Source organism: Alexandromys fortis, unplaced genomic scaffold (assembly GCF_014885135.2).
Source record: "Alexandromys fortis isolate MF-2015 unplaced genomic scaffold, M_Fortis_MF-2015_v1.1 scaffold_189, whole genome shotgun sequence".
Taxonomy (NCBI): Eukaryota; Metazoa; Chordata; class Mammalia; order Rodentia; family Cricetidae; genus Alexandromys; species Alexandromys fortis.
The window spans coordinates 2,462,083-2,477,465 of NW_026068081.1; the positions used below are offsets into that span (position 1 = coordinate 2,462,083).

At 43.9% G+C, this 15,383-nt stretch overlaps 1 protein-coding gene across 1 annotated transcript in view; it reads right to left on the bottom strand.

Moving 5' to 3' along the window:
* Nucleotides 1-548: 548 nt before the first annotated feature.
* The window catches only part of LOC126488462 (uncharacterized), a 42,166-nt gene continuing 27,331 nt past the window's right edge, over nucleotides 549-15,383 (bottom strand). The window contains exons 4-5 of the mRNA XM_050121955.1: nucleotides 6,365-6,758; nucleotides 549-619 (exon numbers count right to left, since the gene is read on the bottom strand). Coding sequence (XP_049977912.1) covers nucleotides 606-619; nucleotides 6,365-6,758 — 408 coding nt within the window. The 3' untranslated portion in view covers nucleotides 549-605. The remainder of the gene's footprint in view (nucleotides 620-6,364; nucleotides 6,759-15,383) is intronic.

The window sequence follows — 15,383 nt, forward strand, 5'->3', positions numbered from 1 at the left end:
CTCCATCTTCGTTCTCTTGGCGTCTTTACTGGACACAGTCTCATTAGCTATAACACTTGAGGCTTTTGCATTGTGTCTCTTCTATGGAACATGTTTGCCCCAACCGAGATCTGTGCATGCCTGACTCCTTTTTGCGGGAGAAGGATTTGACTCAAAAGTCTAGTCTCCTCAGAGATGCTATCCCTGGACAACCAAAAGAGCATCTCACAACATCAGTGCTACCCGATCATAATGTGTTTGGGTTTGCATCTCCTTTCCTTCCTTCTCTCAACTGTAAGTTTCGTGAGAGCAAGAATTACATGTCTGCTTCCCTAATATCACCTCAGAGCCTGGGACAATTAGAAGAGAGGAGAAACTCAATAAGGTTAAAGCTGAGTTAAACAGAAACTTTGCCCGACAGCTCCTTTTCAAAGGTATTACTTCTGTTTTTAGAATGCGGATACCAGTATCTCAAAGCCAAGGGTGCAATGGTAATGCGGGCTAGCATGCCCTTTTAGAATAGAGCTGTTAACACTAACGGACACTGAGAGTAACTGAGGTATACCTACCAATCACCTACTCAGACACATTGGGGGCTGTAGTGATGAGTCGTATTGAGTTCACTCTCAAAGACCTGAGTCTAAAAAGAGAGAGAGATTAGGACAGATGACTGGAATCTGATGCACAAAATGCCAGAAGAGGACTAGAACACTTCGTGCCACAGAACAGCAAGGATACTATTAACATTTGTTCATAAGAAATGAACGTCAGACTCGAGAATGTGCTTTGTAGGTTTTAAATGCGCCACAATTGCTCCCTTCAAGAGGAATGATTTGTGCATGAGAACCATTTTAGATTGCCAGGGGTGGTGGCGCACGCAGGAGGCAGATGCAGGTGGATCACTGTAAGCTTGAGGTCAGCCTGGTCTACAAGAGCTAGTTACAGGACAGTTAGGACTGCTACACAGAAAAACCCTGTCTCGAGAAACCAAAAAACAAACAAACAAACAAACAAACAAAAAGTAATAGATGCACCACTATGCATGGCTCTTAAAAAATATTTTTTAAAAATCTAATAATTTTTTTTAAAAAAGAACAATTTTAGTTGTCATAACAACTGTCCCAGGAAGGTGCATCTTCACTATTTGGTAAGCAGAGGGGCCACTAATGCTAAATGCCCTGCAGTTCCCAGGCAGACTGGCATAATGTTGTCTAGTGCCAACACAAAGTGGCTTATCCCTTTCTAGAACACAGAGTACTTTCAGGGCTGGCAAGATAGTTGAGTGGGTAAAGTATACTAGCAGCGACCACACAAGTGTGAGGATGTGCGTTCAGATGCCCATAATTCCTGCATATCTGGGCAAGTACCATGTGTCTGTAACCCCGATGTTGCTCTGGCGAGATGGGGGATAGAGGCAAGAGACTCCTCAGAAGCTCAAGGAGCAGCTAGGCTGACAAAGGCAATAGGAAACAGCATGAGACTCTGTCTTAAAAACAAGGTAGAAGTTAAGGACTGATATCCAAGGTTGCCTTTTGACGGCCACGCATGTCGCAGCATGCATGTACACTCCTCTCACCCATGAACAAACACATACATCCTACAAATTTCTACACAAAAGATTTAAATCTTTCAGAGATCGAGATGAATAACTTTAGCATGCTATTCTTTCAAACACTTCTTGATTTTTGAGGTAATAATTCCCCCTTCCCTTTCCTCCCTCCAAACTAGCATGCTATTTTTAATTGTTTTTCTTCCGTTTTTACCCTGAACTGTTTTTTTTTTTTTATAACATTTTGACCCAGATCCTATAGTCATTCAGTATGCAATAGAAAGAAAACCGGAGTCTAAGAAAAGAATAGAAAATAAAGATTCAGCGGAATGTATCATAATATATCCGGGCCTGAGGAAAAGAAGCTGCCCACGGATGATGCTCAGTTCCTATCAACGATGCCTGCAGCATCCCTGCGTGCTACGGTTATGTTCATTTCACACAGACAGTGCTGTGGGAGGTCGGCTGACAATTTCCTGATTACCTGGTAAGGCAAGAAGATAATCTTCGATCGGAATCTTTCTAGGTGGGGCTTCTTTCCCTTGGGCAGAAGTCCAGGGACTAGAGGGCTACCAGGAATGAAATGCAGAGACAGGACAGGCCATCACTCAGCTCCCCCCAGCTACAGGAGTCCAATCTGGAAAGCTCTGACTTTTCTGGGTGAAACAACCCAGACCTTCTAGAATTTCAAGATAAGCTAAAGATCTTGATTTCTACTGAGATCTGCAGCTTTTCAATGTGGGCCGTCCCCAGATTTAATTGCTTTTTCAAGCAGTATAGGCTATTGGGCATGGTGGCTCACTTGCACCCTTAATCCCAGCACTTAGAAAGCAGAGGCAGGTGGATATCCGTGAGTTCAAGTCCAGCCTGGACTACAAGTTAATGCCCTGTATCAAAAATAAAACAAAACAAAAATCAAGTAGTATAGATTAGAGCCTACACATTAAGGCAAAAATCTGCTCAACTGTATACATTTGTACTCCCTAAGAATTTAGGAATAACAAAGACATTAAGTATACTCACACCTGAACAAGACTCTCAAAAAAAAGGGGGGGGGGCTGGAGAGATGGCTCAGAGGTTAAGAGCATTGCCTGCTCTTCCAAAGGTCCTGAGTTCAATTCCCAGCAACCACATGGTGGCTAACAACCAACTGTAATGAGGTCTGGTGCCCTCTTCTGGTCTGCAGGCATGCACACAGACAGAATACTGTATACATAATAAATAAATAAATAAATAAATAAATAAATAAATAATTTTTTTAAAAAAAAAAAAAGGAGAGAGAAATAGGTTCAGGGACCCAGGTAGGTCACACCAGATAACTGGCACTACTTTTGTCACAGTCTTCCTTGTTCAAACAATCTCAACATGCCAGGCTGAGGAGAGATGGCTCAGTGAGTGGGCAAAACATTCACCGTGCAAGAGTGGAGGGCCTGTGTTCAGATCTCCAGAACCTACTAAAGATAGGCGTGGCCGACATGTCGGTAGTGCCAGTGGCCCTGTAGTGAGCCAATCCCTGGAAGCTCCCAGGATACCTAGCCTGCCATGCCCAGGTCTGAACAACAACAACAACAACAACAAAAACTCTCAAACAAAGCAGAGGTAAGGGAGGGTAACTGAGGCTGTCTTCTGAGCTCCACACTTTTTCTGTGACGTGCACACATGCTCACACACAAGATAAAGAATTTCTCAGCATCTTCGATTTATTACTGTATCAAATCGCAAATTCCCCTCAAGACACTCAAAACAAGGCCCTCCCTACCTCAGCACCCCTAGCCTGCATCCTACCCCTAGGTGCACTGGCCCATTTTAGATGAGCCAGTCTTCCTGGAGGTCTTTAAAAGATGCAGAGCCTCTCACCAGTTATCCCCTCCCAATACAAATTTTCCCCAGCCTTCAAAGTCCTCTTCACAAAACTATGACAGAAAAAAAAAAAAAAACCAGCCAAAACTACCTTCAAGAGCAAGTAGTCCTGGGTTTAAACGCCACCTCTGGCGCCAAATAGCTAGGCGGTTTTCGTGGGTTTGTTGCCTAAATTCTGTGAACTGTAGAAGATCCCTGTGGAGTATCCCTTATCCAGAATGGTGGCGATCGCAAGGATCTATATATAAGGAGACATCTTGAGGGTGGACACACAGAGCTCATTTATGCTTACCGTGCAGGTTTGCTGTGTAGCCTCCAGGTCATTTTATTTCCTGCAGCTTTGTTTTACAGCCGCCCTATCATACGACGGCATACGTGGACTTTTCCACTTGTGGCATCATGACAATATGCAAAAAGTTACAGATTTTGGAACGTTTGAAATTTCCGAGTTTTGGATTCAAGTTACTCAAACCCCTAATAGTGACTAGCGCTTACCTTACAAAGGTTTTCCTTCTTTTTATCTTTTACATGTGTATAAGGCAGGCTGTCATGTGCCTCAGGGTAGCCTCCAACTCTCTATCTAGCCAAGGATAACCTTAATTCTTCTGTTTCCACCTTCTGAGTGCTAGAATAATAGGCCTGAGCCGCCATGCCCACTCTTTCCTCATATACACACACATATACGTACACACACGCATGCGTATATATGAGTTTTGAAGAATCACATGAAATGATGCAAATCAAGTACTTAACCCCAAGCACTCGATCAATATGAGCCTTATTCCTATTAGAGCTACTCAATAAGTCACTGGCTTTCCTTCTTTATATGCCCCAGTTCTTACACCGCCTCTTCTGAAAAATAAGCCCCTGGATTCCATGCAGTCCATGATGGCTCCCACTGGGGCCCAGGTATTAGGCTGCCTCCATCTGCAAGTGAGCTTCAAAGCTTCTTGAAAGGCCATGAGTATGCTGGAAGCCACAACAAAAAACCTCTGTCGACCTGAATGGACAGTGAATCAGAATTCTTAGACTACTACCTCGGAAAAAAGTCAGCAAAGACTCTTCTCTCAGCTGCTGACAGTTCATGGCTTCGGGGGGGGGGGGAAGAAGTGTCGTTTTCTTTACGGGCCTACCCTGCTCCAGTGGATGATCCCCACCATGAATATACAGGCAACACTATATGGGGTGTTTGTTTAAAGGACTTGATATTGGGAAGATCTGAGAAGAATTAGGGGAAGAACAGGAGTAAATAAGATTAAAACACTTTGCGTGTACGTATGAAATTCCCAAAGGATTAACAAAGATGTTGTTTATTTTAAAGAATTCTATAATTATACTTAAAGTAAGATTGTTTTTCCATCCTGAAAAACAAAAGTTCCTTTTTCTGGCAAAAGCAGGGGCACTTACTGGGGAAACAAATGCATAGCTAGTCTTAGCAGCACAGTGCTAAATCAATCTCTCTCTCTCTCTCTCTCTCTCTCTCTCTCTCTCTCTCTCTCCCAAACACCACCATTTTGTATTGCCTGATCTTCAAATCCACATTCCCTAAGCTCCAAGCCTCGCCATTTTTCTAATGCTGGAGATGACACACGAAGCCAGTAAAAGGCTACACTTTACCTGAATGTGTGATCGCAAACACTAGACAAAAGGGGCACACTCCAGGTGTGATCCTGGGGTCCACCTACTGCAGAAGAGGGTCTCTGCATGCCCTATCCTCTACCTTATGATTCCCCGTCAAGTCAGTCCCATGCATCCTCTCATGCGGGTAGCAGCTGGCATTCCCTGGGCACCGGTGCCTGGAGGCTTACTCCACTGTTCTGTGCGCTGCACAAGAGCTGAAGTAAGAAATACTTTCATGTGAGTTACCCGATGCTTCAAGTTACTCCATCCTTTTGAGGGGATACATTCCACACGCAGGAATCCAAAAAATAGAGCACAGAAAAATGTGGCTACTAGCATCTCATATGCTTAAAATTTCTTCTTTTAAAAGAACCGAATCTGAGAGAGCACAACTACATTTTCACAAATGAAAAAGTCATCCCTACCAATTATACTGCACAGCCTTACATTCTTTCAACAGTATGAGGTTTCAAACTCAGGGCTGAGGCAGGAGGAACCCCCGGGCAAAATGGGTACCATCTTTGAGACCCTGTGGCAAATAATAAGGCCCCGGTGGTCCCCATGCTGGATTCCAGGGTTCCAATCAACACAAGTCACCCCTTAGAGTTAGTGGCATTCAAAAAGTACTCAGGGAGTAATTGGCTTCAACTAAAATCTCAACAAGCAGCTGATAAACGTAAAGAAGGCACCAGTCCCAGTGACCAACACACTCAGGAATACCAGTACCCACAGCATGAGTGTCCCCTGACCCTCCTGCCCTTCGACCCAAGCTCAAGACTGCACTCCAAAGGCTTTTGAGGGTGACCCCGCTTTCTTGATCAAATTAGAAGTAGTTTAATTCCACCCACACTAGGAACCTCAAGCTTAGATTCAAGTCCCCGAAGTCAAGGTCCTAGTCGTCAACAGAGGGCAGAGGCGACGGGCCCTTGCTAGTGGTTAACTAGATGATGAATATCAGGGGAACAGGTTGAGAACCGGAGCCCTTGGCTCAGATGTCCATCAGGGAGGACATCCTTTGGCTTTCCTTAAGCAATCTAGTGCACCCTATGGGAAAGCTTCCAGTGACCTCGGCTGCAGCAACGGCCACAGCGCCCCCTAGTGCGACACCGAGCCCCAAGAGAGCAGCTTGACGGATCCAAGGGGGAAAGCCTAGGGGTGTCCCTAGAAAACCAGACTCCAGCTAGCGCTGGCCTGGCTACCCGGTCCTCTCAGAAGCCCCTCCCCAGTGCTCATTCAGAGTCCCGCGCGGAGCCAGCCCGCCAGGCACCCACGACTCTTGTAGGCCAGGGCGGCCGGCCAACCAGGACGCAGAAGGACGCGGCCGCCTAGTCGGTAACCAGAACTGGGGGCATTTACCAGGCGCCTGGGCAGCCGCTCTACCTCCGCGCTCGGCTCCGCTGGGATAGCGGAACCGCCACAGCTCCTGTCGCCGCCTCCCTCCAGCTGCCGCAGTGTCAACCATCAACGCTCCCGGTCGCTCTCTGGGACTGCTGCGGGCGAGGCCAGCTGTTGAATGGCTCAGGTCGCGACACCGAGGCGTCCTCGCCGCATCCGAGCCGGCAAAGCAAGTGCGCGTGCCCGTGCCAACGCCCCGCTGCAAGCCCCGGGAGCTTCCTGGTGGATGCTTCCTGGATCCTGGCGGGGGACTGCCGGGGTGCGGGCTCACAAGCCTGCAAGCTCGCTCCCCTCGGTGGGCTCTTGTGCTGAACCTCTCCTCATGAGCTCCGCCCCCTTCGCTGCCATCCCTCAACTTGCCGGCAGAACCAATAGCAACCACCGACTAGATCCGCCCCTTGGATTTCCCCAGGGCCAATCGCCTTCTCCTAAGCAAACATTCTAGTAACCCCGCCCCTCCGGGGCAGCAAAGCTGGGACCAAAGTTAATACCTTTGCGAGGGTCTGACCAGCCCAAGGTTTAGTCCAGGTTTACTCACCTCCCTCCATGACGGGATTTAGAGACTGTAACCACCACCACCTCAGATCCCTGGCACAGTTGTAAAAGCTGGGATGTGGCAAGGTGAACCCGTGAGCCCTTCGCCAGGGAAATAGGCATAGGGCAGGAGGTGGAGATAGGTGGCTTCCTGGACCTTGCTGGCCAGCCAATGTAGCCAATTGGTGACTTTCAGGTTCAGCCAGAGACCTTGGCTCACAAAATAAGGTACAAAGCAATGAGGAAGACACCCAACACTGACCTCTGGCCTCCACACACTTGCACACATACACACAATTAGAGAGGGGGGGGAGGGAGGGAGGGAGGGAGGGAGGGAGGGAGGGAGGGAGGGAGGGAAGGAGGGAAGGAGGGAAGGAGGGAGGGGACAGCAGCCTGGAGAGAGTGTTACCCACCATCATAACTGAGAACCAGCCACTCACTTGACCAGATCGTCCCCATCCAAGTCAGCAAGGACCTGAAAGAACACGCGCTGGTTGTGTTTGTCTTCCTCTTGTTGCCCACTGTCCTAGTACAGGAGTTCAGCCCTTATAAGCTGGGAAACTTTTCAAGGACCAGTCACCAAGACTCGGTCTGTGGCTCTGTGATGGCCAGTTGGGTCTCTGGCCTTCGGGCTTAAGGATAAACAATGGCGGCCTTGCCTGTCCTTCTCCACGGTGATCTAACAATTTGAAGACTGCTCTCCTGGCCCACTATTCCAGGCTCTGTTGCTCAAAGGCACAAATTAAGGGTCTTCTCTGAACATAAGCAAATTGCTGTAAATCTTTGGAGAGCAGACACCAAGAGCTGATGTGCCCTCCCTCCTTAGCTCCATACCCAGAGAAGGCCAGGGTGGTCACAACCCTTGCCTAGAGGGCCTTTCTTCGAGTTCTCCAAGTTGACATTCACTTTCGTGAGTGACAAATCACAAAGCTGACACTTAGTAGATTTCCTGTCAGCTCCTTCCCTGGGGGAGGTTCTCGCTGCTGCAGCAGTTACCGGACAGTTTTCTGCTTGATTATCTGGTTTGGGGGGGGGATGTTAATTTTACTGTATTCTGTCAAGACCCCTGCTGCTCATTCTGTCCTAAATAAATCTTCACCTCTGCTTGATGTTCAGACCCCCTTCCTCTCTGCACAATTACCACAGAGCCCCTGAACTAGCCGATTCGCCTCCAAACTCGTATGCTTTCAGCTGGGAAGGCTCCCAACACCTCCTTTTCCTTGTCTGTTTCACAGAAGATGCCACACCTATGATTCTAAAATATAATAGAGTCCCCCCACTGCACTGCATCCCAACTTAAAGGCCCACTGTAATGCAATCCCTAATCACTCAGATGGAAGGCAATCCTAATGTTGTGTGATTTCTAATTGGTCTTAATAATAAAAACTCAGAGTCAGCTATCAGGAGGTGAAAGCTGAAGGGTCAGAGAAGCAGCCAGCCACTAAAGAGTTTATACCTCTTCCGATGCTCAGACCGAAGGGGCAATCCTGTCTCTACAAATCCTCAGACTGAATGCTGTCTTTACAAAACCTCAGACTGCATGCTCAGACTGAATCCTCAGACTGCATCTCAGCTCCTGTCTCCTCCTACCTTATATTCCTCTCTCTCTCTGCCCAGCCATATCACTCCTGTCTCTGCCCCCCTAGTGCTGGGATTAAAAGGATGTAATCCTAAATTCTGGGATCACCTTTGTGTGAACTGTTTCTCTTTTAGACAGATTCAATCTTGTGTAGCCCAGGGTGGCATTGAATTCACAGAAATCCGTCTGTCTGTCTACTGATTGCTGGGATTAAAAGTGTGTGCCACCATAGCCTGGCCTCTGTGGCTAACTAGTGGCTTATCTCTGCACTCTGATCTTCATGTAAGCTTTATTTGTTAGATTAGAAACAAAATATCAGGCTGGGCAGTGGTGGCGCACACCTTAATCCCAGCACTCTGGGAGGAAGAGGCTAGCAGATCACTGTGTGTTCAAGGCCAGCCTGATCTACAGAGTGAGTTCTAGGACAGGCTCCAAAACTACAGAGAGAAACCCTGTCTCTCAAAAAAATCAAAACAAACAAATGAACAAACAAACCAAAATATCATTACAGCCCACCACAGTTGCTAATGTTTCCCCACTCCCCTCTTGCCCCCACTATCTGAGGTGCCAACCCACTGCACTGCAAGTAAAAGCCTGGGTAACGTGGGCTCACGTGCCCAACCTCATCCCTACCCATTCAGAACACTGTATACTTCGGCTAAACCGAAATTCCTGTTGTGTCTTTTATACGAAATCTAGACGAACTTGATCCCCATCCTCCTCTGCCTGACCTACAACTCACGGATCTAATGTTTTATTCCCTGTGCAAATATGCCATGCACACTCACCAGGTGTCAAATACTCAGGGGTATAAAATGTGTAAGATTAAAATAACACGTAAGATTTAGAGTTGACTATCCCCATGTGTTAGGCATGCATTACATTGTGTGCATAGCTTTTCTTATACAAATACAAATGTGTAAGAGTGGAGACTTCCACGGGGAGCTCCTGAGTAGGCTGGGAGTAATAACCCTGCTTCCTTAGCATTGGCAAGCAGACAGCAAGGCTGCTGATTAGCTTTGGTTGTTGGGGGCTGGAAATTAAACTCAGGACTTCAATATGTCCGCTAACCACACAGCAACACACACACACACACACACACACACACACACACACACACACACAGCCAGTTCCTTTGAACTTCAGATGTGACCAAATGGATGAAAGGGTGAGTAAAACGAAACAGCTTTTCTGTCTCCCTTGTTGAATGCCACTGAATGATATTTAAACTCAACTCACTAAGTTTGGCAATTTGAAGGTTAGATAGAGATTATGGCCATTTTCTTTTATAATCAGTTTAAATTTTATTTTTTTTTCTGTTTGATATGGCTGTTTTATTATTTTTATTACTTTATAAATAATACCAATCAAAATTTCCACTTCCTCTCCTCCTCCCATTTCCCTCCTGCTCCCCCACTCACCCTCCTCCCACCCTGTCCTGAGAGAGGTAAGGGTAACCTGCCCTGTGGGAAGTCCAAGGCTCTCCCCCCTTCATCCAGACTTAGGAAAGTTTGCATCCAAAGAGAATAGGATTCCAAAAAGTCAGTACATGCAGTACAGACAAATCCCGGTGCCATTAACATTGGCTTCTCAGTCTGTCCCAATTGTCAGTCACATTCAGGGGGTCCAATCTGATCCCATGCTCATTCAGTCCCAGTCCAGCTAGATTTGGTGAGCTTCCATTTACTTCAGGCACAGTGTCTCAAGGGGTGGACCAACCCCTCATGTTCCTGACTTCCTTGCTCATATTCTCCATCCTTCCGCTCTTCAACTGGACCTTGGGAGCTCAGCCCAGTGCTCCGATGAGGGTCTCTGTCTCTATCTCCATCCGTCGCCAGATGAAGGTTCTCTCTCTCTCGGTTTAAATTTTAAAACTCAACTTATTAAAAGGCTGCGTGTTGCTTTTTTTCCTCTTTTTGTGTATCATATCAAATAAGAAGTTGATAGCATGCTGTAGCTGTTAGTAGTCCAAATAAGAAGCACATGAACAGGAGTGTATGTTGACAAAATGAACCAATTGCAATCTTGAAATTACAGAGCTTTGCTATTAAATAGGATTTTAACATTAATTTTATCAAAACTCAGATGCTTGAACTACCACTGTGTGGTGGATTTTCATTTTCCTTACAAAGTTCTTAGTTCTTTGGCCTCTAAAAGCATACTTTATTGTTACTGTTAAAACAAATAGAGTCTACACAGCTGAGTTTACCACATCTGGGGTAGTTTGTGGATTGCCCCGGATACCATCAAAATTAATAAAGATTAAGTTTGAAAAGGAGGAACCTCTGGAGACAGAAATGACAGCTCATCCACAGAGATGACAATCATACAGATGGTAAGGAAACCTCATAAGGGTTGGGCAGGGTTCTGTTCTTGTCTTTGCAGGAAAATACCCATCTTCAAAATATCGAGAAACCGTGGTATCTAGATGCCTAAAGGAAAAAAGATCCAGAAAGAATCACCAAGCAAAGAGAAATCTGACTTATGAGGACAGGTCATCTGCAGGGTACAAATTTCATTACCTGAACATGTGTATATCTCTACTTAAAAATCAAAGCTGGCTTTGGAGTTGGACAATGGCTATTCTTCTCTAAATCTAAGTATGTTGTTACTAGAAAAATTCAGTGCTTATGTCTCCTATCAGGAGCCATCTGGTATGGGACAGAAAGAAGAAAGAATTTAGGAAAAATTGTACTTCTCGCGATACCTTTTTTGTTGTCTCTACAGTACCTTTCATTGAATATATGTCTATATGAATAATGTTTAAGTTTCCCACAATGATCAATAAATTTTACTGCAGTAATCTTTTAAGTTTCCAGGAAGAAGAAGGGGCTCCACAACAATGATTCCACCTGGTTGATATGACATCATGATGTTGATAGCGCTACTTTAAGATCGGTTTTGGGTACCAGCTGCTCAAAATTATTCCAACTTGGTTAGCTGGAAATGGTGCACCTTCTTACAACGCTCTGGCCAGTACTTCAAATAAGAACTTCAGAAAAACTCAGGCTACTCAGAGACAATTTGCAATTATAGCAGACAATAATCTTGAAATTTAACCATCATTTTAGTTTTACAGGATCTCATAGAAAGAACATTGCCCCCATGACAACTGGAAGTAATTCTAGAAGATGATGTCTCCTCTCCCAACAAAGTTTGTCCTCAGGGTTAGGGACATCAATTAGGGGTTAATTATAACTGGTATAGGGTTGGGGGTTGGGGTGGAAATTATGTAGGCTCAGGGATCTCTTTGAATAAAAAGGAAAATTGGAAGGGATAATAGGTAGATTAGTGTGAGCTTACTCACACTAATACTAATAGTGAATAATAGAGTGAATACTTGTGAGCTATTATTTATAGACAATTTACATGGTATAGATTCTTGTGTATTGATACCAATTCAAATTATATTTATTATATTGAATATGCTCCTATTTCTGTTTACAATATTTGTACACCTATGCAAAGATATTTTGTCATATTATATAGATGCATGCTTCTAGCTCTGCTTAAGATATTTTATATATTGATATAATTTTAGAATATATTTATCATATTGTGCTATACATTTCTACCTCTGATCAAGATACTCATGCATTGTTTACATTTTGAGGTCATTGTCCTCATTTGTTGCACAGTTGTTTAAAGATTGTTTAATATTCTAATATGCGGCCTTACTTTTTTCTTATAAAGGAAAACGTTTAATTGGGTGGCTTACAGTTCAGAGGTTAGACTAATCAGGTTCTTTAGATACATAGAGATTGTATTCCGCATAGACAGATAATCTTCAACCACTTCAAAGAACTATAAAATATGGCATTTAAATAACTTAGGGATCTGTTGATGTGAGACACGGTTGCTCCTAGTAGCACTGATCTATTCCCTAAACAATGTTGGGCACTGAAGACACTCCACTAGGAGCTTGTTTTCGTCTTGGCAAAACTGGCCTTTAGGCAAAGTACTGCCCGTGCCTCAACCACTGACAAAATGCACAGTGTCCTGACAGGACAAGCAGGAAACAAGAAGAAAGCCTGCCAAACCCTGCCGAGACAGGGAAAGATGGTTTTGAAAATTTTTTCTGCCTCTGAAAATGGTCTGTCAGTTACTCTAGGCCTTAGCCAAAGTTGGCTCCTCAAACATTGCAAATGAGAATTGGGTAATTACCCAGGTAACCAGTTGTCTCTACTATTTATTGCATATGCATATTTTAGAAGTTGCTTGATTGCACTTCCTGTTTACTCAAGAAACATTACTTCCCTTCTCAGGTCTTCGATGAGGTTGAAGACTAGATAGTCGTATTTACTTTCCTCTCATGACTTAGCCAAGCCATTTCTAATACAAGACTTAAACTCCTTAGAATAGGGTAATTATTAAAACATTTAGCATATGTTTCTTACTTGATATTGTTTATGCAGGTTGTAATTCTATTTTTTATACTTGACCCCCTCTATAGCATCCATCTACATTCTTCTGTCCATTCTTTTCTTCTTCATAGGTCGGAATGTCTATTTCCCAAATTCAAATGCCACTTATAAGAATCACATAGTAACATTAGCTAATTATTAACATTTGCATATGGAAAGGAACAAGACTTTATGGGAAAATTTTCAAGGTACTTGTACTGAATCACAGTTTTCAAGGTGTTTTCACTTCTTTTAGCATATTTTATCTACATAATAACTTAGATAAATATCTTGCTTTTCATTTTACAGGAAAAAAAGCTACCATTATTTAGGGTATTTGAACTATTGTTCTGCCATTAACCTTGGGAAACGCGACCATGCTATTCTAGGATTCAATGTCTCTCCAAGAATCATTTCAGGTTTGTCTATAATCTGTTCCCTCCCACTTACAAAGCTAGAGACAGTGTCACGTGGGGATGATTAGATACTTCAATGGGACAGAAAGTCATTCTGGTATCAGCGGTACTTCTAGACAGACAGGACATGCACTGGTAGAATGCCAATACAAACATCACAGAAGCATTGAAAACCAGGAGAGAAATAGGGATCTCAGACAAGAAGCTCTGAACTCAAAACCCACCTGTCCCACCTCAGATCTGATCCAAAAATACAACTCCTTTGCTGTACTGGCCTAAGAAGCTTCTAAACAAACTTGAGTTAAAGAGTGCTTTGGCAAACTCTCTGATCCTCTCCAGACAAGAGGAATCAAAATAAATTATATTTAGCTATCTATTGAGCACCCCCTGCTTATTCTGTGTAGCAATGAGGACGGATAAGAAATCAAAGTCTAAGGGGCTGCTGGTGAGATGGCTCAGTGGGTAAAGATGTCTGTGGCCTCAAGCCTGAATACCTGAGTCCCATTACAGGACTCACATGGTGGAAGGATGGAAAGACAGAACTGACTTCCACAAGTTGTCATTTGACTTACATGCACACACACACACACACACACACAGACACACACACACACACACGAAAAAGTTTTTTAAAAAAATGACACTGTGCCCTAAAGTCTTCATTTGGAAGGAATATCAGGAGGTCAATGTCATTTTATGTAAGTGGCCAGGTGATAGGCACTTCCTCCTCCACATTCGTTCATTTACTAAGAAGGTTGTAGGAGCCTTAAGATGCAGCTAAATAAACACAACGTATCTGCTTAATCTTACTAAGAAAATACAGGCTTTCTGCTGAATATAAAAGAAATCCATGATACCAGGTGAGAAGTGATTTTCAAACTGGTTGGACCAGAAACTGAAAGCTAATTCCTAAAATAATAACCCTACTTAATAGTCTGTTCTTTTGAGAGTGATTAAAAACATGTTTAATTATAGCGGAATCAGTTCTGGCTTATACACATTTAATCACTTTGCAGTAAGTGGCTCTAAAGTCAGAACAAATAACACTAACCTACTTCACTGAGTTTTTACAAGAATTGCTTAATTAATATTAAAGGTTTTACAAGTCTTCTATGACAATAGCCTTAGAAACCTAGAGACTCAAGTTTTAGCCAGGTTCTGCCAACAGAACTATGTGACCTACAGTGATTCATTTAAATTCTCTGGGCTTGGTTTCTCCAATTTTAAAATGCAGGAGAATTGGGTCTTTACTTTTGAGCCTAGCATTCTAATTCTAGTGACCCAAACTGGGATTCCTGAAAATTTTTCCAAAATGTCTTGTCATCTCTAGACACAGTCAGTTGAACATACTGACCTCAGCAAAACTGTCAAATTGAGAACCGAGTACAAAGGACAAGTTGGGTGTGGTGGTAACAACACTCAGGAGGCTGAGACAAGAGGATCAAGTGTTTGATCCCAGTTTGAGCTACAGAGCAAGGATGCGTCTCAAGAAGATACTAACACTATTCTCATCCCCATCCCTCAAAACTTACAGAGAATAGAACACAGTGTTGTGGAGATACGAAGAGAAGGGAAAGCATGGCGTCTAGACTTACGTTCATCACCAAGTAAACAGAAGATGGATGGGAAGGAGGAAGTGTGGACCTGCCTATCATTTCAGGCATCTTTGCTGTGCTTTTGTTTTCCAGGGATATCATTAATATGTCTCTTCCCTAAAATGGGTCAGAGAACCTCACTACCAGCCACAGAACACTATGACTATTTAGAGGACTGGAAAGGTAGTTTTTTTTAAGAAAATTACATTATATTGGGTAGAAAAAATATGCAATTTAAAGGAAGCTAAAAATACAATATACCAAAAATGCGATAACTATAGACCAAAATGTCAACAGTGCTAGTGTCTAGGTAGTAGACTACCCCCCTTCACTTTAGTATTTGAAATACTTTAATGGAAACTAGTGGTGAGCACCTGTGGTTCCAGTTACTCAAGAAGCTGAGATGGGAGAATCAAGTGAGGAAAGGGATTTAAGGCCAGCCTGAGCAAAACC